Here is a 22864-nt window from a genome sequence, read left to right as displayed (position 1 = left end):
TTAGTATGGGCTCCTCAATATTTCGTAGCCATGCCGGCGGCGAGCAACCGAAAACTCCTCGTCAATATGTACCGTCAACAGTCAGATGCAGCGTAGCAGTCAAAGAACAGCTTTTGTTCTTGTCTGTCTGGTAGAGTTACAGCTCCTTGTGCTCAATCGGCGTCGCCGCGCCGGTCTCGCTGCCAGGCCAGTAAATGCTGTCCGTCTTCCACAACGAGTCAAAGCGTGCGCCAAAGAACCAGGCAGTTCCAATCTGAGAGTGGTGGTCAGTTGAGTTGAGAGTCGAAGAGCAGAAGCTGAAGGTTGATGTTGAAAGAAGAAGAGGGAGATGAGGAAGAAAATTTCAGAGCTACTCACCATAAGACCAGATACGAAAAAGAGGGTCAAAAGAACCATGCCGCCCAATACGAAGGCTTCGCCTGCATCCATACCCGGCTGGCCCCGCTCTTTCTGTTTCGCCGCATCTCCGAGCAGCTTGGGGTCCTGTCTCGGGAACAACGAGTCGATGAATTGCTCAATCTGGAGGTTAAACCGTTAGCAATTGGCTTTCTGGCGCGAGACAAATGTGTCGTCAGACAAAGACAAAGACTGCCACTACATACCTTGCCGCATTGCACGCTAATTTGCACATAGTTGGGGTCGCGCGGATCATTCTTTTTGTGTATCCGACGGGTGTAGTCCCTGAAGACCTCACACACAATCTGGAGGTTCTGTGTTGACTTGGTCATGAGGTAGCATGCGTCACCCTTGGTGATCTTAATGTGGCTGCTGAAAATGGCAGGGTTGCGGAAGACGAGCTCCAGCGTCGCAATAGCCATGCTCTGGGGAATAGCTACGAAGTTGAAGACACTCTGGTCCTTGATGCCGGCCATGTAGAACAGGCACTCTTCAGTGTGCTTGAGGGCATTGAGCACCATCTCGGAGCTGCACTCGAGAGCCTTGGGCAGGTTCTCAGGCTTGAAGAGATCGTCCCAGGTGTCAACGTGCTTGCTCCAGATCTCCTTGGGCCAGAAGCGGCGCTTGTCGAGGTAGTCCTCGTGAACGTCGCGAATGATGTTGGTCTTTTGGAGGAACTGTCCCATGGACTCGGTGAGCGCGGGGCGCTCGAGAAGCTTGGGGTTGGCCATGTTGCCCTCGACAAAGAGGCGGGTCAGGCCGTCACCGACAAGACCGGCGACGTAGTGGCAGTAAAGCTCGTACTCCTTGATGGTCGCAACACCGTTCTCGTTGTGCTCGGCGTTGAGAGCGTAGTCGGCCATACCGTTGCCCATCTTGATAGTGATATCCTTGATGATCTCGTAGTAGGGCTTCTTGATCTTCTTCAGCTCGGCGACGACATCGTCAAAGTGCACCAGGAGCTCGCGGTCCTTCTCATTGGGCCCGTTCTTGGTGAAAGTCCAGCCATCCGTCTCCATGTACTTATCAAACTGGCGCAGCAAAGGCTCCTTCTCCTTGATATCCAATGTCATATCATCTTCGATGGTGTCGAGGCCGCGCAGCACAAGGTAGAACAGGCAGACGGGAACCAGAAGTTCGGGGTTGAGCTCCTGAATGACGGCGGAGAAACTGCGGCTCGTCTTGTTGAGGAATTCAAAGCAAGACTTCAGCGTAGGGTCTTCCTTGGAGGGATCGCGGTGGTGGACGGGGTCGTGCCAGACCTTCCTAGGAGTATATTAGCAGGCGTAACGTAGAGGAGCAGCAGCGCACTGTACGCGCGTGCTGGGCAAGAGGAGGTCAAGCGGCGTACCATTGGATGATGGAGCGAAGCTGGTTCGGGTGCAGGAGGTAGTAAATGACACCCATGATGGCGGTCTGTCGTCACGGCGGACGGCGGATTGCAGAACGGATTCGGACAGTAGCGCAGAGGCTTGAAGACGCTTGAATAGTAGGCAACGGAAGGATGAAGTCGAGTCTCGTAGTAGGCGGCAAGACCAGGTCAGTCGGTCCTCGTAGAGTTCGTGGAGTTGACCAGAGGCTGTGTGCGGGTTCGTCGTGGGCTGCGGATTGAAGGTTTGCGCGCGCAGTCGTTGGCAGGTGGTCTCAGCTTCTGGTTTTTTTTCTTGCTCACGTTCCAATCAATGACTTTGAATTCGCGTGCGTTTTATAGCAAGGAGGACATGGGCAGTTGCGTGAAGAAGAGTCGACAAGCAGAATGAATTGTTGACCCTGGATGAACGGCAGACGGGGATTCAACAACAAGACCGCGGAAGAATAGGAGGGAAAGAAGTTCTCCGCTGTCATCAAATCAAAAGTCCAAAAAAGTGACCAATTCACCCGGGCAGGAAGGCGCCAAAACGGGGAAAGGACCTTAGTGCAGCTGACCCCAGCTCCTTTTCTCCAAATTGCCATGGAAAATGCAACCTGGGACCGTTTTCCCGTCACACTCACCTCATTTCCAGGTACCTAGAGGTCATTGAGTAAGCCTTTAGGGCACCTCGGGGTTGGCCTCAGCGTTCTTGGTGAGGTGGTCTACAGTGATAACCCCGCCTGTACATCGCAGCCCATCCGCTAAACGTCGCCCAATCCAGCGTGTCATTCACTGAAATTGGCGTCAGGAACGCACTGACTGAGCCAGTTCGGCTAAAGCTAAGCGAACCAATGGGATGGACGGCTAGATCTGATTGGCAAATGGCAGGTGACGGCGGGACAGGTCCCTGCCTTCCGGGTCGTTTGCTTCTCACTCTCGAATTTCAGCAGGTGCGGGGCACGGGATGGCGGTTCCTTCCATGCTGGGAGTGGAAGGAATTCGTTATTTCAGGGTCTGCCTTCCTGCCTTTTTCGAACGCTTATCGGTCGTCGGGGTCGTCTCTTTCTCGTCTGGTTAGCAACCAACGGCCCAACTCACATGACTTTTCATTTAGCGACATTTTCCCTTGGCAACTTCTTCGCACCTTTGATGTTGCTACTGCTACTGTTTCTCCTCTTCACACACCGAAAGAAAGAAGAAGGCAGACAACAGATGATTTATCGACTCTGCTGCATACGCCAATCGAGGTGTGGGTGGAGAGCAGCAGCAGCAATTCCACGCATGTCAGCCCCCCCGACACGGCAGCAGTCCAATTGTTCCCACGGCTCAGCCTCCCCCTTCATGTTCATGGCCCGACTATCCGATCAGCGCGCAACCCATCGTCTGGTTTTCTGGATATCCCACGGTGGCATCGCAGCAGCACATGGCCAAGACCCTTGGAGATTTCCGAGATGGACGTTTCTTTGCGGCTCCGGGCCTCTGGTCTCCACCACGGCCGACACGGCACTCGACCCTCGCTGGTCTACCGCTGCCCGCTATTGCCACCACCACCGCCATTACCTCCAAGGGAGCATAATGCGGTGAGCCATCGGACGGCAATGTCTCACTGTCTGCATCCCCCAAGGGAGGCTTTTCATCCGTCTAGCCTCCTTCATCTTAGGCCGCATCACTTCCGCGATACTTGTCTTGGAGCTGCTGCGACACCACGTAGCTAAGTAGCTACTTTTCCCTTATGTCTCTTACTAACATGATGATTTTTCATGGTCTGCTTAATCATATCCTGCCACTACTGGTAACTATCTTCCATGGAGTCCACTTCACCAGAGCTCATGACAAAGCTAGGGGACGCCAGGACGGAAATAGCTGTCTGCTACTCTCTCCGATAACAGCAGCTATCAACATGGAACGTAGCTCCTGGTAAGCTTCGTACTCGAGGTACGTAAGTTTCGCTACGGGGTCGCACCTTTGACCGTGGTACCTCCCGAAGGTGGGGGTGGGAACGACATTCGAACGCACCATCTGTCCAATGTAAGTCGCTGCAACTAATTATCGCTGGCTGTGCTACTGCTGCTGCTCTGCAGTAGGCATCCAGACAGAGACCAGCATACCGGAAGACGGGAGGGTCAAGAGGGTCGAGACCGCGCGCAGCTGAAAGGGCAGAGTGGCAGATTGGCAGATAGTACGACTCGTACCTGAACCCAAACTTTATGTCCTCCCCTCCTCCTCTCCCTGGCCTCGTACCTGCCACGCTTACCCCAGATAAATAATCCGTCTCACACTCTTTCTCCCCTTTCCCTGCTGCTCGAGTGGCTTGTCTTACAAATTACTCAATTTGTCCTTTTCTTCTTCTTTCCTCACACTCCCAGCTGTCTTCTCCCTTGCCAGTCTCGAGCATATAAGACGTCCGAATCGACATCCCACCCGACTCGGTCATCAACTTACACCATCCCAGCAGCGAGTCAAACCTGACAAAGTCCCGCCCGACCCCTCTCCGACGACCCTCCGATAATTCAAACTATAATCCCAACGGGACGAACAACACCACCTTCATCCACAATGGCTACCAACGGACACTCCGCGAACAAGTTCCTCATCTGGGGCGGCGAGGGCTGGGTTGCGAACCACCTCAAGGTCCTCCTCGAGGGACAGGGCAAGGAGGTCTACACCACCACCGTCCGCATGGAGAACCGTGAGGGCGTCCTTGCCGAGCTCGAGAAGGTTAAGCCTACCCACGTCCTCAACTGCGCCGGCTGCACTGGTCGCCCCAATGTCGACTGGTGTGAGGACAACAAGGAGGCCACGATGCGATCCAACGTCATCGGCACCCTGAACCTCACCGATGCCTGCTTCCTCAAGGGCATCCACTGCACCGTCTTCGCCACCGGCTGCATTTACCAGTACGACGATGCCCACCCCATTGGCGGCGCTGGCTACCTCGAGACCGACCCTGCCAACTTCAAGGGCAGCTTCTACTCGGACACTAAGGGTCACGTTGAGGAGGTACGTTACGATTCCCAAGTCACCGGCGTCTGGATCAATTACTAATTGCGTACTCTGCAGATCATGAAGCACTACAAGAACTGCCTCATCCTCCGCCTGCGCATGCCCGTCAGCGACGACCTTCACTCCCGCAACTTTGTTACCAAGATTGCCAAGTACGACCGTGTCGTTGATATCCCCAACTCCAACACCATCCTCACCGATCTCCTTCCGGCCTCCATCCTCATGGCCGAGCACAAGGACACCGGCATCTACAACTTCACCAACCCCGGTGCCATTTCTCATAACGAGGTGCTCTCCCTCTTCAAGGAGATTGTCCGTCCCGATTTCACATGGAAGAACTTCTCGCTCGAGGAACAAGCCAAGGTCATCAAGGCCGGCCGCAGCAACTGCAAGCTCGACACCACCAAGTTGGAGAAGAAGCTCAAGGAGTACAACTACACTGTTCCCGAGGTTCACGATGCCTACAGGGGATGTTTCGAGCGCATGAAGGCCAACGGTGTCGTGTAAATAGAAGAAAAAAGAAAATCGGATTTGGCGCATTTGGGAACTTGTCTGCCCTAGCAAGACTTAGAAAATGGAATGAACCTTACAAATTGCAGTTTGAAAAGTGACCCAATCGATACAGTGAGCATAGTTTGATTCCAGAGGCCATCGGGCTGGTGTCAGGCACTGAGGGTTGAACGGTGTCCTTTGCGTGAGAATCGGTGCAGCCGGGGTGGAGAAGAGTCATCTCGGCGTTGTCCGGTTGACTTGAGCTCTGAAAGCTTGTGAAGCGGATCGCCGACTGTTGTCGATCACTTTGGAGGCCTAGAAAATGTGACGATGTCGTAACAACTTACGGGTACACCGGTTCCAATATGATATCTAACGCTGTAGATGGAAGACCGCGATAGCAACCTGATACCGGCCACGCGTGTCTCCCTCGGAACTTACAAAGAACTCCTTCATGAACCTATTTTGAGTTGAGGAAGGTTTTGCATCGTGAATGCCAACTCTTTGTGATGCAAATACAGAGAGCGGCAGATGGGCTGGACCGTGCAACGTCATCCCTGCCAGTAGGTCCCTGTCCGCGTAATCTCCAAGGCCGCAGTGGACATCGCCATCGTCCATGCAGCCTATGGAAGGCCGGGAGGGAAGAATGGCACCTTGCCAGCACCCAGTGGGAGGGCAGGCTACCTTACCAGCCGTAAGGCTCAGAAGTAGGTACCGTAATTCAGCCTAGCAGTTCCATGGCAGTGCATGGTTACTCACCAAAAAAAGTCACCACAATGCTCACTGAAACCTGACCGTTGGTGACCGCCCAGCGCCCACAGGTCTCGCCCAACGACGTAATCTGGCGGGGCACCGCGAAAACGTAAATCCACCCAAAAAATAATCGGCGGGCACCTTGTAGCAGTTGGGTCACTTTTGGTGTGGCACGCCGCACCGCCCAGCTCATTCGACCGCCGCTACGTCCGATTCCTTGTGATTCTCGCTTGAATCACGATTCGCAAGTCTATCCCTACCCTCATCACCCCGCGATCTCTCCTGCAGAGGACCTCTTTACTCCCTCACTCAACCTTTTTCTCTTGTTTATCAACCAAGAAAACATTTGCGCCGTTTCAGTCCCTAGATTTCCTTCTATCTAATACCCCTCATTCCTTGCGACCATGGTCGTCGATACCGCATACTACGACACTCTCGGTGTCCAGCCCACCGCCACAGACATCGAGATCAAGAAGGCCTACCGAAAGCTTGCCATCGTTCACCACCCAGGTATGCAAAGCTACCGGTTCAGATTTATACTGCTCTCTACGGCGTAACGGAAGCTGACTTGACCCTTCCTCCAGACAAGAACCCCAACGACCCCTCCGCCCACGAAAAGTTCCAAGAAATTGGCGAAGCCTACCAAGTCCTCTCCGACAAGGACCTCCGAGCAGCCTACGACAAGTATGGAAAGGACAGCGCGAAGCCTTCCGAGGGCTTTGCCGACCCGGCCGAGTTCTTCAGCTCCATCTTTGGCGGCGATGCCTTCGTCGACTGGATCGGTGAGATTAGTCTGATGAAGGATCTGACGGCCACGATGGATATCACCATGCAGGAAGGCGAGGAGGGCGCTGAGGGCGCCGAAGCTGCGGACGGCGAGTTCCCCGGTACTGAGGAGGCCAAGAAGGAGAGCATGAAGGCCGAAGACGCAGAGAAGACTGGCGCCGCCGCCGGTGCTGCCGCTGCTCCCCCGCCAACTGTCGTCGTTGAAGATGAGAAGGAGGCTCACAAGGCAGCCGACTCTGCCGCTACTGGCACCGCCAATGCGCCTCCTCCCGCATACGCTGCTGAGGCTAGAACACCGTCACCGAGCCCGTCCGGTACCTCGGGTACCGCAAAGCGTACTCAGATCCCTCTCCGACCTGCGCTTATGGACAGGCCCTCAGACGAGGTTGCAGGCCAGCCCGAGTCGGAGGAGTCACTGCGGAAGAAGGAGAAGAAGAAGGGCAGCTTGACCAAGGAGCAGCGCGATCAGCTCGCCGCCTACGACAAGGAGCGCGCCCGCGTCCGCCAGGAGCGTGTCGACACCCTCGCCCGCAAGCTCCTCGACAGAATAAGCGTGTGGACCGAGACCGACAAGGGCGCTGACGTCACCAAGGCGTTCCAAGAAAAGACTCGTCTCGAGGTCGAGAACATGAAGATGGAGTCTTTCGGTCTGGATATTCTCCACGCCATTGGCCAGACGTACTTGGCCAAGGCTACCGGCTTGCTGCGGAGTCAGAAGTTCCTCGGCATTGGCGGTTTCTTCAGCCGCGTCAAGGACAAGGGCACGATTGTGAAGGAGACTTGGAACACCATCAGCTCTGCCATCGACGCACAGCAGACCATTGAGGAGATGGCGCGCATGGAGGAGAAGGGCGGCGAGGAGTGGTCCGAGGATCGCAAGGCCGAGTACGAGCGACGTGTCACAGGCAAGATCCTTACCGCTGCATGGCGCGGCTCCAAGTTCGAGATTCAGAGTGTGCTGCGTGAGGTGTGCGACTCTGTCCTCAACGACAAGAAGATCCCCTTGGCCAAGAGACTGGAACGCGCTGAGGCACTGGTCATCATTGGTGACATCTTCTCCAAGGTAATGTTTTTTTCTCTTGTTTGCCATTCTATTCATGGTGCTAACATATTGTTCCAGGCCGCGAGATCCCCCGAGGAGGAAGGTGACTACCTCGTCTTCGAGCAGCTCGTCGCCGAGGCAGCCATCAAGAAGGATAAGGAGTCCAAGAAGAAGGGCAAGAAGCACCCGTCAGCGGATGTCGCTGAGGATGCACCCAACGTCCCCAAGCCCGAGAAGGCATAAAGTGCTTCGGGGGGAATAAGGGATAAGTGCGCACGAGATACCACAACCGTTTGAACTTCGATTCTTCTTTGGGCTGAGCTTACCTACCTTACCTGATTGTTACAACTCTGGGCTACTTGAGCGAATAGACGGACTTTTGGGCGAGGTTACTACTTGACGGTTGTTTGTTGGAGTTGGCTCCTCACTCACCATTCAGCATGGGTGACTGATATTATCAGCGAATACAAAGTATACTTTTATGATGGACTTGGTTGAATCCTCAGACTTTTCTCTTGACTTGTTTGTCGTGTACTTGCATCGTACAGTTTGCGTGGCAAAGGGCTTCGAATACTCAATGAGTTATGGTTGGGGCTGCTGTGGTCCTCAAAACCGCTTAAGAGGTGAATTGTGTAAGCCCTGTTAAAAGACGAGAATTTTGACTGTTGACTCACCTCACGCTACACGCTTCCCGTTTCTGATGTGTGAGGCTAGGATCTGTCTGGAGAGTAACTTTTTGAGAGAGGGGGATAGAGGAAGAGTCTTTGGCATCTCAAGAGCTGAACCCTCTAGATATGGAACTTGACTTTCTCACTTGGTGGGGATTGCGAGCTGGTGGAGAGGATCCGCCGCAGCGGTCCTTAAGCTTGTTGCTGGCTCCCTGGAGACATCGCCTTGTTGGCTAAGTGGTATAGCGTCTCACTAGTACCTAGTGACATGAGAAGATCGGCGGTTCGATTCCGCCACGAGGCATATAAGCGTAGTTCTCTCGCGGGAGCGATGATCTCTTTTTGCATTTTGTGTTGTTGTACGTTGATCTCATTTTTGGTGTTGCACACACATCTGTGATGACTAGGTAGGGTAAGGTGATGCGTCCTAATGCTGTTTTTTACCTTTTTCTCCAAATCTGTGCTTAGAATTTTAGGTTGGCGGATATGCGGAACAGCATGTTATGCGCTTTACCCCGCATGTCATTTTACGACGCCATTCAGCACGCTATGGGATAGGTATTGACAGGCTTTTCTGCTTTGCGGTGCGGGTTTAACTCTTGGTAACATTCACACGGCGGGCCAGCCCGACGTGTGGTCGCATTTCTTTCTTGAATACCAATCAATGACAGCCAAAGAAGGGGTTGGAGATGTAGTAATCGAGCAACCCTTCTCTCGTGTTGAAGTCCATTGGACGCCCTTTCAATGACTAGCCGAACTGAGAAGGGCGTCTGTTCTCTCGATATGTAAGCGTGGTAAATAGCAAGTCGGCAGCTACTAAACCCCCATCGATCATCAGAAACGGTGACATTAAAGCGAGAAAACCATCAACCACAGATTATAGGTCTTATTGCCAAATAGATCATCAACAACTGTCGAAGCTTGTCTATCACCATGCGTCACGCATCCAGCATACCCACGGCGCTCGTCCTGATAGACATCCAGGAGGGCTTCAAGCATCCCACCCACTGGGGCTCGTCACGCAGCACACCGGAATTCGAATCCAACGTCGAGACACTTCTCGCGACTGCACGCAAACACAATGATGCCGTCAAGTCAGCACCGGCCTCCCAAGAGCAAAAACACCCAGTACTCGTGCTCCATGTCCACCATCACTCCCTATCCCCTACTTCCGCCCTCCACCCAACACACTATCTCGAAGGATCATCAACCCCGTCCGTCGCGCCTCTCCCCTTCGCAGCGCCGCTCACCTCGGGTTCGGAACCCGTCTTCACGAAGAACTTCAACAGCGCCTTCATCGGCACCGAGCTCGAGGCGACAATAAGGGCCGCGGGGATCCGGCAGCTTATAGTGGTCGGCCTTACGACTGATCACTGTGTGAGCACTACAGTGCGGATGGCGGCTAACCTTCAGGTTCTAGGCGAGGATGGAGGGGTAGATGGCAATGGTGTACTATTGGTTCGGGATGCGGTTGCGACGTATGAGAAGGGTGGGTTTGCTGCCGAGACTGTGCATGCTGTGAATTTGGCTAGTTTGGATGGGGAGTTTGCGGAGGTTGTTGGGACGGAGGAGGTTTTGGCGGGTGTGTTGAGTTTGTGATTTAGAAAATACAAAGATCAAGTTATGCAGCAATGCTAATCGGCGCTCAAGGATCGATGATTAATAGACGTTGAACTTTAAGCACTCTGCATTGCATTCAAACTCTACATATGGGCCAATAGATTGGCAGTCTCTTTTGGACAAACAGCTCAACTCGAGTTTGGGGGCAAATCTTGAGTCTGTCCGGTGTTGAAGCCGACCAAATACCCCGGGTTTCTAGTAGTCTCAACTCGGAATGACAGACCAAGTTTCGGCAGTGAACTTCAACTGCTCAGACCTTCTCAATGTCTCCGGGTCCAGATACACCTTGAGACCCATGTTTGCCTGTCCAAGGTTGTAGACTCTGAAAATGACATAGACTGTGTCGCTGTTTTCTGTCATGACTTGATCTCTCATCTGTGAGTTGTTAGTCTCTCGCACTCAATTTCCCCCTTGGAGAAGACGCTGTCTTGGGACACGACATAGGGGTGAGAAGACGCACTCTTTGATATTGAGCTTTGCTCATGTAGAATGGCGTTTCGCACGCCGCGGTAGTCGTTTTGACCTCGATGAAGTACTTCAGACCACCAGCAGTCGAACCCCGCGGTTGCTCCCGGAGGTAGTTCTTGTCGATGAAGAGTGCCGTCAACCTATTGCTAGTATCCTGGTATACGATATCCGAGGTCTCTCGGCCGCTCCATGGCGACATGCCTACGTACTCCGGATGTACTGTCACATACTTGCGGATAGTGCTTTGCCAGCTACTCCTAGAGAATCCAGGTAACGGCGCCAAGGGGGAGTTATCTTCGTACAAGTGTGACAGTAGCTCAAAGACCTATGTTTGCAATGGTAAGCCATGCGGGCTAGCATACGAATCACGGACATCACTTACGAAGAGTTCACCTGCTGCGCCAATCTTGCAGTCTCGTTCGATTTGAGGTGCTGAGCGTAACCCGAAATCCGTGTCTTGACGAGAGGCTGGCAGATTGTCTTGCAACTGGCTCATGTCGAATGTCCCGCAAACTGGAAGCCCATTGACTCGTCTTCTGCGACCTGCGGCAATGACTCTGTCCAAGAGGGAAACATAGGGTGCGTCGCTGGCAGTTTCATCCTGGAATCTCCGGGGCGAAGGCGTCGGCAGTACATGCTGGACGAGTCTAGGAGGCGAAGCGTTGGAACGCCACTGCGAGGAAGACACGGCAGTCACAGAGACTTCTGAATCGGTCAGGTTCCCTGAGCCTGTGGATTCGAGGGACTGCGATTCGCTAGAACGCGACAAATTTGATCCATCATCAACTGAGCCGGCGTTGTTCTCCCTATGAACAGTCGGAACTGCGGGAGATGATGGTATCATGACTTCGTCACGGTTGACAACATCAATATGGGCTATGCCGCTGTCTTGTAGAGCCCTGTTCAGCAAAGAAACCGGTGCTAGCAAAATGTTCTTCATCGCATCCAAGCTACCGCTCGAGGTATCCTGGGAAATGTGTGTGACCGGGTGTCTCATGATCAATTCCAGAAGCTTTCGAGGGAGGACACTGAAAAACATGTAGTCCTGGTCGTTTTTGTCTCGAGGCAGGTAGACCTTCAAGCTCGAATTTTCTTCGTCGATGTGCATGGTTGTCCTTCGACCCTCGACGCGATGCGAGATGCCGTCTTGGGAGAGACAGAGATCTGAAGAAATACCGTCTGTCTCGTATATCTGCGCTGATCTCAAGATATCGTAGAACGAGTTTGTATCTCTCGTGCTTTGGCAACGAGGGCTGCCAAAATGCGCAGCGACCCTAATTCTTGATTTCAGTATGTATCCGCGAGCGAGAACATGGGACTGACCTGAGGATAGCGTGTGCTCGGTTTCGAATCTGTCGATGCGGGTTCAAAGTCGTAGTTGAAGTGGATGTTTCGCCATGGAAAGAGGTAATTTCTTTGACACAGTTTGAAATGTATCGATTTTCCAGTTGCATCCATTCGATGAAGGGACGGAGCTGAGCGACCTCCTTCAACGTGAAGTCAAGAATCTTCACCATGCCTTTGAACAAGGACTCAAGCGGCTCCCGGTCGATAATGCAAAACTCCGTGGCCACACTTGCAGCCTCAACGTGGCCGTTTGGGCGTTTGATGGGGAAAATCAAAGCTTTTGATAAAGTCCGGGGGTTGGGAAGGTTCGGAACCGACGAGAGTAGCGAGTTGATGACCCAGATAGATTCCTTGATTTCCGTCAACCCTGCCGATCCCCTCGAAGCAGCATCTTTCAACTCGTCAATGGCCATTGATAAGTCCACTGGTCTGACGCCTAGGCGGTCGACGAAGAATCGTTCCAGATCCTCGTAGTCGTCTGTGAGAGACACTCTTCCTCTCAACTTGGTCGCGCTGGACCACACACATTCTGACGTTTTGTGCCAAGAGGTCCCGTCATCTGAAGGGACGAAGATCAATCCTTCGCTCTCAAAGGATGCCCTAGAGTACGCAAAGAATTAGCCATCGCATCTGAGAAAGGAAAGTCGCCCGGTAGAATACCTAATCTCAGTGTTAATGACGGATTCGTTGCTAGAGATCAATCCATACAAAGCCCGATAAATGGTACCGACTCTGTCAATGTCGTCAACCTTCAGACCCTTGAGTTTGCGCAGTTCCTCAACGAGTATTCTCCACGTGCAATTCCCGATCCCAAGTACGGTTGTGAACAGATGCGTAAGGAGTAAGCTGTCCATGTTGTTGGCACTGAGCCAGGGCCGATAGAGCTCTTGCAAAGCAAACTTGCTTTCCAATTTTTGTGGCGCCTGCCAGACACATTCGTCTGGCAAAGCCCACAAACAAGAGTCTGATAATGGTACGTAAATGCACCGCTGTTTTTGAAAAAGGTTCCTGCAGGTGTCAGTGTCTTCATCAGACGTTAGGCTTGAATTTGACATACCGTATCAATCCTGCTGCTGTGACCCGGTCCGTGTTTTCTGTGAACTGAGTCTGGATGTGTTTGTACAACTCGAATAACCTGGCGACACTCGCAGACTTGATAGAGGGCGAGAAGCCTTTAGAGGAATACTCAAGAATAGCCAAAGCAAATTCAAGGTCACTCTTGGGTCGGCCGACATTGAGCTTCGAGAGGAGTCCTTTCCATTTCGGTGGGATTTCTTCATGGATGGCATCGCCCTCGAGCCAAAGCCAGGGGAAGAAGGCATCGTCAATCAGAAGACGCGATGTGCGTGCCTCTAATCTCTGGATAGGAAAGTAGGTGGCCTCCAGGGGAAGGAAGTGATTGCCTCGGCACAGAACCTTTGTCTTGGGGAGACATTCGATTTCATGCTCGAGTTTTTCAGAGTCCTGTGCCTGATACCATCGGACAAGGCATTCCATAAATTTGTCTGGTCTGTAAGTTTGGATATATCTCGCGTCGGCCATTAGAGTCTGAGAAGAATGTGGCACACGAAAGTCTACGTGTGTTTGAACCAGTAATTCCCTGGCAAACCAAGTACGCCACGATTCTTTTTGGCCTCCCGGCTGAATGGGTCCATGTCCTCCAAGGAGCCCACCAAAGTAGGAATCACTGACAAACAGAGCGTCGTGACCAGGCGCACCATCTCCAGGGTTTGGGCCGGAAGGAGTCTTCTTGAAGACTGCTGAAGGTCCAAATGGATCAGTGGTCGTGAGGTACACTGTATGACTGACGCGACTTCGAAGTCGCCCATGCTGGTCAAAAATTCGGAAAAAACGTGCTGATATCAAACGCTCCTTATCCAGGTGATCTGTCAAGTACATGAATTGAAGGTGGCAGTTCGATTGATGGACGCTGAGAGATTTCTGCTGAGCTTCAGGATTTCTGTTTCGATCTGCAATGGCCTTTCTTATCATTTGTAAAGAAGCAGTCTTTATGCCCAGAGCTCGGAAAAGCGCAGTCCTTTCTGAATCATCCACCGGTCTCAACAGGAGCTTCAAGCCGATGTCATCAGGAATGTTCAGGCCATCGAAATGCGGAAAGTAGATTGGGCCTGATGATGCAGGTACCCAAGTGCCGTCACTCAAAGGCAGGAGGTCCATCTGCATGACTTGTTGGATGGACCAAGCGCCTCCTTCGGCGAGGATGCGATTGATAAGTTTTGCTACCTGGTCGTGCCAAGGCTTGGCCGTATCTTGAGACTTCATCCGGGATGAATCCCCATTAACGAGGTCTGCTTTAAGCCATATTACGACGTCTACGAAGCTGGCGAGTCGCAGCCCGTATTCTTGTAGGACGGTAAGATACCTGGCGCCGTAAAGTTGCGAAATGATCTTTGCTCTATCGCCATCGTCTAAAAGGGGCTTTCCATCTTCACCGACTATGTCAGCAGTGGCTCGGACAAGGTCGGTCATCAATCGTCCACCGAAGCCTTTGTGGTCGTAGAAGACGGGTACCTTCTTCATTTTCTGCTCGATCTGCGTAACTAAATCTCTCCAGAAAGGGGAAGAAGAAAAAGTCTTCTGGCGTGGCAAATACCTGACCCACGTGTATCGCAAGATCGAATGATCGCAAATTTGCTTTACTGCAGCAACAAATGCATCGGCGATGGCGTCGCGAAGGCCGGAATTGCGAAGGGAAAACGTTTGAATGTCTTGCCTGTTCGCGTCCGTGACGAAGTCGGCTTGAATGAGAAAGTTGAATCCGACTGGCCTGACGGGAAGAAAGGCAAAAATCTCTTGAGGCTCTATGATGGGAACTGATGAATCCGAGACCGGGAACGCGAGGACGACTTCAGACGTGGAGTAAGCTCGAGTGGACTCTTCAGACTCCGAGTAAGTCCTGTTCTCGTTCCGTGGCAAGTTCTTTGCGACATGCCGTACGACACGAAAGTGTCTGTCCTCTGATTCAGTCGTCATGCCCGTCGTCTTGATTTTCGTCAGCGTCGCATGGCCCGGAATTGGTTGTGCGATGCTATAGGTCTCCGAAGACGATTGTTGTCCCTTGTCGTCGTAAAACGCGACCTGTATCTTCCGTATATTTTTGAAGAACAAAAGCATGTTTGCTTGGAAGTCTTCAAACTGGGACTGAATTGATCCACGTATCCTCTCAGCTTCGTCGCCGGCTTCGTAGAGATAGAGGGTGATTCGCGTCAACGGTGACTTCAGCTCTTCAGTAGTTTCTTCCCATACTGGGGAGATCATGCCCATCCCCGAGTCTCCTTTCTTGTGGGTGAAGGTGAAAGAGAAGTAATTTGAATGGATATGCACCTTCCAGGCTACCATGAAGACGGACTTGAAGCCTATGCCCTTCTCTCCTATGTAGCCTTGAGCACCCGTCTTGGAACTTTGACCAATAGCGCAAATCGCTTTGAGGTTCTCGGGGCTGAAACCATCCTCATTGCATTCCAGGACGATTTTGTCAGGAAAGATCTTGTAGGACACGAACGGTGCGGTGCCTGATTCTCTAGCCTTCTCATAGTGATTGTCGTCGGCGTTCTGGAGAAGCTCAAAGACGAAACGAGCGTTGCTAGAGTACAAGTTCTTTGAGAGTCTTTTCTCCCCTTGTTAGTGTTCTCTCATGGAACCAAGTAGCTTTCCTGTTACGTACGTGATCACACTCAATCCAGACATCCTATGCGCATTGGATAAAGCTTCCTCAACCTTGAATCGGTTCTCACCAAGACTTCGCAAATCCTCGTCGGCCAGATAGCCATGCCCCTTGGCAATGTCCGACACGAGCTTTTTGGCGTTCAAAGTGGCCATGAGATCGGCGCCGAAAGGAGACATTGTACTGTGCGAAATTTTCATGCACTTTCGGGGTTGACCTCATGCAATGTTGAGAGATGAAGATCAATTGTCAAAAGGGTTCCTGAGATTTCCGCGCTGTCCAGCCAGATAGCCAGACATGAGCGATTAAAGACGAATGTCAATCACAACCAACAAGAAATCTGACAAGAACCTTCATTTTACCGTTGGAGCAGGCTTTCTGTCCAGGGGCTGAGGGGGGCAAACTGCGTCAGCTGTGATTCGCCCATCAACGAGTACGTTACATCTGCACTTCAGCTGTGCTTAGATACCCTGCTGAATTCCGCGTTGGAACTCTTCTCTCGGGTCACCCCGCCGACGCCTAGGTACTCCTGCGGCGCAGCAATGGTACCTACCACGGACATATAGAAATGACTGATTCCGAAAGTTGTTGGTCGGCTTCCTCGACGGATTGGGAAGGAATTATGCAAGGGGCCAGGGGCAGACCAACACGGAAGATAAGGTTTATGTTCAGGGTCACTAACATTTGAACCGAACGCCCAACGTTAGGTGCTCATCATAGGTGTGTAACTAAACATCCCGCACATGTAGTTTGGCTACACTTGGATGGCCAGAGCCTTCGGCAAAGGGGGTCTAATCGGTGATAGCGAGGGTAACGATCAGCACGCATAAAACGCTGGGCTAGAAGCTAGACCCGACTTTGCTCACCAGATGTGGCAAGAGAGACCTAAAATATTAATGTGCCATGCCCTTTAAATGGCGCAGTTAATTAATTTGGTCTCTTGCAAAGAGCATTAGGGAGTTTTCTTTCTATTGACAGGAAGGAGCCGGTTTAGAATTGACTTGGATGGTAAGAGCACTAGACAAAGTTGAAAGCAGTCTTCCATATACGTCATAAGCGCCACGAGCTCGTGGGTATTTGAAGTGAAGCAAACATGAATTTGGCCAGGAGCTGGTTGGAAGCCGCTGGATGGTGCTGATCCGATCTGATGGTCATGGACTCTCTAAGCAGCGTGGAACTTCACCCTGATCGCCAATCACCTCGTAAGCCGGAGACCCCAATCATCAACAACATCTACCCAGCAATCTGCAGTTCTCAACCTGTACGAGCACATGTAAGCTTCTGACGAAGACGGGTTATATTCGTCTCCAGATTCTATTTGCGAGAACCTTAGTAAAAGCGGATTGTTGTTGTTGTTGTCTTGACGCGACTATTACACACGCCACCATCGATCCATTATATAGGACTTCTACACTGAAATTCCTGTCAGGCAGGCAGACTCATGACTGTTAGTGACCATGGCTCCATGACCATGAACCGCCGTCAGTAGCATGAATTAGACAGGAAGGAGTGTCATAATGGAAAGGAAAAGTCTCATTCCAAGCCCAGCTTCCAAACCCTTCGAGTCCCCTATTCGCAAGCTCCGGCTCCTCCTCCAAAGCCTAGAACCTAGCCGACGCCGCAACGTCTCAAAGAGTGGACATCGAAATGACCTCAAAGGGGAAGCTTGACTCTTCATACCCACTCTCCAGTGAGACCGTTGAGGAAATAGCCGCCCCTTTTAAAGAACTGGAACGCCAAGACGTTGAACTAAGAAAGGTCTCGGCCCATCCCTTCGGACAATGACAGCCTCATGTCTCACAGTCTCGCAGATTCTCCTTCCCGGATCTCAGTCTCCAATTTCTAGTATAACCATCACCAGACGTTGTGGCTGAAAAGACGTGGAAATTCTGAGATGATCACAGACACAACGCAAACATATCCGGCACGTCACACACGGAAATACAGAGCACTGAAGGCACACGAAGTTGAAGTTATCGCCAGGTCTTTCACCGGCCTTCTTGGCTTAAATTTGCTATGATACAAATCGGCTTCGCCACTGCTTGGGTTTTGGACCCATCTCGTCTTCCCCCCACTGTCTCGTTCTTCTGTGCTCTGCTCCGTAATTCTGGGCAAGAGTCAACAAACGTTTCCCAAACCAAACCTAAGCGCGGCCATGAAAACATGGTTCATTCGGCCCGCTCCTTTATGTTCCGTTGTTTATATGTAAAGTGCTTTGGGGTATCTGTTGGTACACAAAAATCAGTGTGACAAAGGAGAGAGAACCAGAAAAAAAAGTAGGTATAATAAAAGCAGTGTGTGTATGCGGCGGTCGTTCTTACCCGCCCCCTCCGAAGGGGGCAAGAGTCGATGCCGTCGCCGATCGGGATGAAACCTTTTCCCTGTCTTTCTCAAAGGCCCTCCCATGGAAAACAAAAGAAAACGCCGTGGTTCCGACTTATCCCAAACCTGGACTGATTCCCCGTGCCATGCAAGAAAAGTAAAATGTTTTGTAAGGAAAAGTGTGTGTTCCATGAGTGGTGATGTTGTACGGTGCCGCCGCAACGTCCAGGCCGCGACGGTGAGATCCGGTCTGGCTCGTGTATTATGTTGTTGTGTTGTACTTCTTTTCGTCCGCATGCAGCTCGATACCGCTATCGCGGTCCTGCGGATTGCTCCAGTGGGGCGACAGACTCCTCGGGGAATCTAACGGACTGCTCGGTAACGAGGTTGTGAACTCATCTTTTTGCCCCTTCCCTCCATCTTCGTTCTCTTCAAGGTATGCCGGGCGGAGAACCCGCGGGGGCAGCTCCACATCGCTAGGGCGGACACTGTACTCGAGGGCCTTCTTGCCCTCCTTAATGAGCTCCTCCGTCCAATTCAAGCATCTCTTGATGCTCACGTTGATCTTTTGGCTGTCGACAAGCAGTTCCCTATGTTTCGAGAGGTCCAATCGCAGGCGCTTCTCATCACGAGTCCGGCGGCGTATGTCTCGTTCCGGATCCTCCTTGGGACTTGATATCGACATGGAATCCGTCTCGGAAAGCTCTGATGATTCAAACATGGAATCGTCCATCTCTTCCTCGGCCTCTTCCTCGCTGAGATCCGACAAGTCCAGTCCTTCAATGCCTAGGCCTGCAGGGGTGGAGTCGGCGGAAGTCATCCGGCTCGAACCGCCCGAAGGAGGGACGGATAGACGCCCGGACCTCGACAGTCTCTTGTACCTTCTTAGCTCTGCCGTCTGTTTCCTTAACTGCTTCTCCAGCGACCTGTTGATTGCCTCGAGAGACGCGTTGGTGATTTCTAGATCTTGAACCTTGCGCTCTCTTCTGGCGTTGAGAACCATGTCGTTCAGAGGGTCTCCGTGAGATGACTTCGTCGGACTGTGAAGGTCCTCGAGGTCGTTGTCCTCATCAGCCGAATTCTCCTCCTCCTCTTCTTCGAGATCGTCTGCTGCCTGTATTATTGACGCAATCGTGATCGGCTGTTGTGCAAAGAAACTCGGTACTGTCGGAGATGGCAATTCGGAGGGTGTCGATGTTTGTGAAGCCATGAACCTGGACATGATCATGGCATCTGTCGCTGGCGCCTCTGATCCAGCCTGACTTGCCACCTGTGAGAGCGTATCCGTACTCGTCCTACGCTTATGTGACGGCGGCGCGAGCGGCGGAGGGCTAGTCATATGGGCTCGGCCAACGGTGTGAGGCGGCATGCTCTTGCTCTTGACTAATAATGGCGCGGACGTCGGAGGTTGGGTTGGCTTGTTTGGCGATATCGGTCGCTGGGCCATAGGGAAGCCATTCGCTGAGCCTGCTGATGTCCTATGCAGCTTGCTCGACGCTGAAGTGACTGATCCCGTCATTGATGCTGCAGACGAGGGCCGAAAGCCAGGCTGTAAATTCGGAGCTCCATTGGCGTAGAAGAACTTGCTCGATGACGGCTCCGGCGCCGGCGCAAGCTGCGGAGAGAGGGACGGTGCAAGCGACGGCGCCAGGACAGGTGTGAAACCAACACCAGGCGATGTAGGCCTGTTCTTTTCGACAGCACCACCGTTGGCGTACATGAAAGTCGAGTTTCTTTGCTGGGGAGCTAGAGGTCTGGGCTGGGCTTTGAGAGGCTGAGCTTTTGCCTGGGAAGCTTGCGATGGTTTTGCCTCGCTGGCGTAAAAAAACTTGGAATCGTTCGCATCGTTCCTGCTGCTCACGCTTGAAGGCGGGCTGAAGGTGACGACCTGCCGCCTCGGAGGCTCGAGTGTCGGCTGGCGATCCCATTCGTTTCTGTCCGGATCCGGGGTGCCATTTGGGGTTGTGTTGGTACTGCTGACACGGCTCTGGCGACTGCCGGTGCGAGGTGTGATGTTATTCGCAGCCAGGAAAGGCGCAGGGCTCGTGAGGTCGTCTCTTGCACCTCCACCATTTACGTGCGGTTGTGTGGGGTAATTTGTGTTGTTATTACTTGTGTTGTCGTTGCGGCGACGACCCACGGGGGTGACGACCGGGGGTGAAGGTTTCGCAGCGATTTTCGGGGTCAGAGGAGCTCGACCGATTGCCTTTGCGCTGAGGGAAGGCATCGCCGGCTGGCGAGTGGTGGTGCTGCCCCCTTTCTCGTAGGGGGGCATGGTGGGTGTGGAGGCAGCGGAAGCGGACGCTGGTGATGAGCCGGTGGTGGGTGACGGGGTTGGCGAAGGCTTCGCTCGCGCGGCGTTTGCAGTTCGAGAGGGGTTCAGGACATTTTGGTCTCGTGTGCGGAGGGGTGTGCGCAAGCTGGAGGACAGGGCAGGCGGCTGTCGTCTCGAAGTAGAGGATGGCGTTGACGTTGGTGTTGTTGTTGGTTGTGGTGCTGGTGCTGGTGATGTTGTCGGCGTTGAAGAAGTGGTGGTGGGAGGTGAAGGTGACGATGTTGTGTTTGGGCCGGCGGTGGTGGTGGTTGTTTTGGTGGTGCTGGCACTGGTGGCAGCAGCTGTGATGCGTCGGGGCCCGTTTATCGTTGGTGGGCCAGTGGCAGCAGCGGTAAGTGGCCGTGGTGGTGGGCGTGTGGTGGTGGTAGTGGTGGTAGGAGTGGCCGCAACAGCAGTAGCAGCAATGGTAGGGGTGGGTGAGCGATCGACGGCGGCGGGATTGGTGTTATTAGTCGAGGTGGGATTATTTGTGGTTCGGAGCTGGGCCGCCGTGGGTTTGCGGTCGACAGCGACGGCGGCGGGCGACGATGATGTTGCGGAGGTTGGACCAGCAGAGGCACCAGGGCCAGAGGAACCCGAGGGAGCAGCCGATGGACGGGATGATGTCGTTGTCGTCGTCCCAGATGGTCTGGATGAATTGGATGATGGACGATGAGCAGATGCGGCGGGGTTGATGCGGGTGGCGGGTGAGATGGATGGCCTGATGTTTCTCCTAGTTCGGGACGAGTCGGGCGTCTGCTTTCCCTGCTGGACGACGAGGTGTTTTTGGTGTTGTTGGAGCTTATTGTTGTTTCCCTGCTGCTGGGGACGTTTGGTGGTGGTGGCGGTGGTGGTGGTGTTTGGGTGAGTGCCTTTGAGTGGCGGCGATGTCAATGAATCGCCGGCGTGCCTTGGTGAAGGTAAGGGAGACGGAGCCGAGGGAGCAGTCGAAAGATTGTTGCAGCCAGACGGCGTGTTGTTGCTCCTCCTGCTGTTGTTGCTGGTGTCGCTACCACCGCCGCCGCCAACGCCCACGGAGGAGAGCGCTCGCATTTTCTGAGGGGGCAGCACCTAACCGTGCCTGCGGGTACGTCCCTGCAGGTGCGGGTGCAGGTGTGAGGGTGCGGGTGCGGTTGCAGATGCTGGTGCTAGAGGTGAGGAAGTACCTCCACCAGGGAGCGCTGCAAAAAGGAGGTGGTGGTTCGGGGAGAGGTACTTGATTGTGGTGCTCGAGACATTGGACGAAAGACCTCTGTGCTGGGAAGTCCCTGGCGGTGCTTGGCTTCGTCCCTGGCAGTCTGTGTCTCTCAACTCTTTGGAGTGCTGGAGTCTTTCTCTCCCGGTGTCCACCCCTAGCCCGGGCTGTCCCTTGGAAATTCTGGAAATAAACCTGAAGAAGGGGGGGCCTGCGCAAGGCCAATCTTGTCTGCTGTGTGTGCAGTGGGGTTGTTTTGAGGGGGTCCCTTTTCGAAGTCAAGGTTGGGCGAGGTTTGTTGAAGAGCCTGTAATTCCGGTACGAGGCACGAATCCACGATGCGGTGTGTGTCGAATATCGCTACCGTTTCTGATGTCTTTTTTCGGTTTTCGTATGCTCTTTTCGTGTGTGGCCCGGCGGTGGGAGAATTCCGTCGGTCAGAGTTGCTCGGTGAGAATAGGAGGGCCAGAGAATGAGGTTGTCGTGTGTCTGTGTCTGTCTGCCTCTCTTTCTTTCTTGGGTCGTGTATGTGTTGGATGTGTGTGTGTGTGTCTTTGCGCCTTGTTTCGTTCCAGATGATTTCACACGAACAGACTCGATGTCAAACGTTGCTGTGATTGAAACATGCGTTCGTGATCAACAGGAGTAATGCCGGATATGAGACATGTGCCGTCAGGTGCTCAAGCCTAAAAGAAGAGTAGACGCGTTCAGGCTAGAAAGAAAACGCGGGAATGGAGGTGAGGGGAGAGAAGGAGGCGCGAGTTGAAGAATGAAAGTCATTCAAAAGGGTAAAGCAAAGAGCAGAGACAAGGAACCATATGATGCCTGTCCGGAACGAGACGATACTTACGAGAGATGCAGAAATGCAAAATGACATCGTTATTCTTCATCGTTGACACGACCAGAACCCCAGCTCGGACTCGCCTCGATTTGGGGATCCGTAAAACAACGGGAACACAGGAACCACAGGAACCACGTTCACGAGTCTACCACGCTTCTATTATTATTGTGCGCGTCTTGTTCCCTTCAACCTGTGGTGCTGTGGTATAGAGACTGTCTATTGTGGTTATTATTCCTGCATCCATTGACCATGCATTCGTTCTCCTCCTATCGCCATCCTTCCCCATCATTCATCTCGATTGGCATTTGTTTATTCATGCGTTGCGGCTTCAACACAACGGCATCCTGCACAAAAGACGACCATCAAACCCCACCGACCCTGCCTTGTCTGCCTCGGCACCCAGTCCCTGTAGGTTGTGATCGGTGAGGATTCGAGCAACAGGCAGGGCAGGGCGTGGAGGGGCGGCCAGTAAGTTCCTCTAGTCTGCAAATGGTGAGTGGTTAGTGGGACCCGGCGGCGGTGACATGTCACCTTTCGATCTTCTTTGCTTTTTTCCCTTTTTTCTCCTCCCCTCTCTACTG

The 22864-nt window shown here is 52.9% G+C and overlaps 6 protein-coding genes and 1 non-coding gene across 7 annotated transcripts; 4 read left to right on the top strand and 3 right to left on the bottom strand.

Moving 5' to 3' along the window:
- Positions 1–136: 136 nt before the first annotated feature.
- ERG9 (bifunctional farnesyl-diphosphate farnesyltransferase/squalene synthase) lies at positions 137–1803 on the bottom strand (the record flags this gene model as incomplete). The annotated part of the gene is made up of 4 exons (XM_053191689.1): positions 137–253; positions 358–519; positions 603–1662; positions 1748–1803. The coding sequence occupies 4 exons, from the start codon at positions 1801–1803 to the stop codon at positions 137–139; spliced, it is 1395 nt and encodes a 464-aa protein (XP_053050773.1).
- Positions 1804–4303: 2500 nt separating this feature from the next.
- Positions 4304–5257, top strand: N0V96_000167 (uncharacterized protein; the record flags this gene model as incomplete). Its single annotated transcript, XM_053191690.2, has 2 exons — positions 4304–4747; positions 4808–5257. 2 exons carry the CDS (start codon positions 4304–4306, stop codon positions 5255–5257), a joined length of 894 nt encoding a protein of 297 aa, XP_053050774.1.
- A 1142-nt stretch (positions 5258–6399) lies between these two features.
- CAJ1 (DnaJ-like protein) lies at positions 6400–8066 on the top strand (the record flags this gene model as incomplete). Its single annotated transcript, XM_053191691.2, has 3 exons — positions 6400–6505; positions 6580–7844; positions 7902–8066. The coding sequence occupies 3 exons, from the start codon at positions 6400–6402 to the stop codon at positions 8064–8066; spliced, it is 1536 nt and encodes a 511-aa protein (XP_053050775.2).
- Positions 8067–8714: 648 nt separating this feature from the next.
- N0V96_000165 lies at positions 8715–8795 on the top strand. The gene has a single exon. It is a non-coding gene; the product is annotated as a tRNA-Thr (tRNA).
- A 629-nt stretch (positions 8796–9424) lies between these two features.
- N0V96_000164 (uncharacterized protein) lies at positions 9425–10090 on the top strand (the record flags this gene model as incomplete). The annotated part of the gene is made up of 1 exon (XM_053191692.2): positions 9425–10090. One exon carries the CDS (start codon positions 9425–9427, stop codon positions 10088–10090), a length of 666 nt encoding a protein of 221 aa, XP_053050776.2.
- Positions 10091–10315: 225 nt separating this feature from the next.
- On the bottom strand, positions 10316–15790 carry N0V96_000163 (uncharacterized protein; the record flags this gene model as incomplete). The annotated part of the gene is made up of 7 exons (XM_065755851.1): positions 10316–10486; positions 10572–10904; positions 10962–11743; positions 12051–12526; positions 12587–12866; positions 13144–15530; positions 15612–15790. The coding sequence occupies 7 exons, from the start codon at positions 15788–15790 to the stop codon at positions 10316–10318; spliced, it is 4608 nt and encodes a 1535-aa protein (XP_065615091.1).
- Positions 15791–18195: 2405 nt separating this feature from the next.
- N0V96_000162 (uncharacterized protein) lies at positions 18196–20208 on the bottom strand (the record flags this gene model as incomplete). The annotated part of the gene is made up of 1 exon (XM_053191695.2): positions 18196–20208. One exon carries the CDS (start codon positions 20206–20208, stop codon positions 18196–18198), a length of 2013 nt encoding a protein of 670 aa, XP_053050779.2.
- Between the last annotated feature and the right edge of the window lie 2656 nt (positions 20209–22864).

This window comes from Colletotrichum fioriniae (assembly GCF_027942845.1).
Source record: "Colletotrichum fioriniae strain IMI 355084 chromosome Unknown scaffold_1, whole genome shotgun sequence".
NCBI classification, from domain to species: Eukaryota; Fungi; Ascomycota; class Sordariomycetes; order Glomerellales; family Glomerellaceae; genus Colletotrichum; species Colletotrichum fioriniae.
Note: the sequence above shows the minus strand (reverse complement) of the source record. Positions and strands in the feature narration are given on the sequence as shown.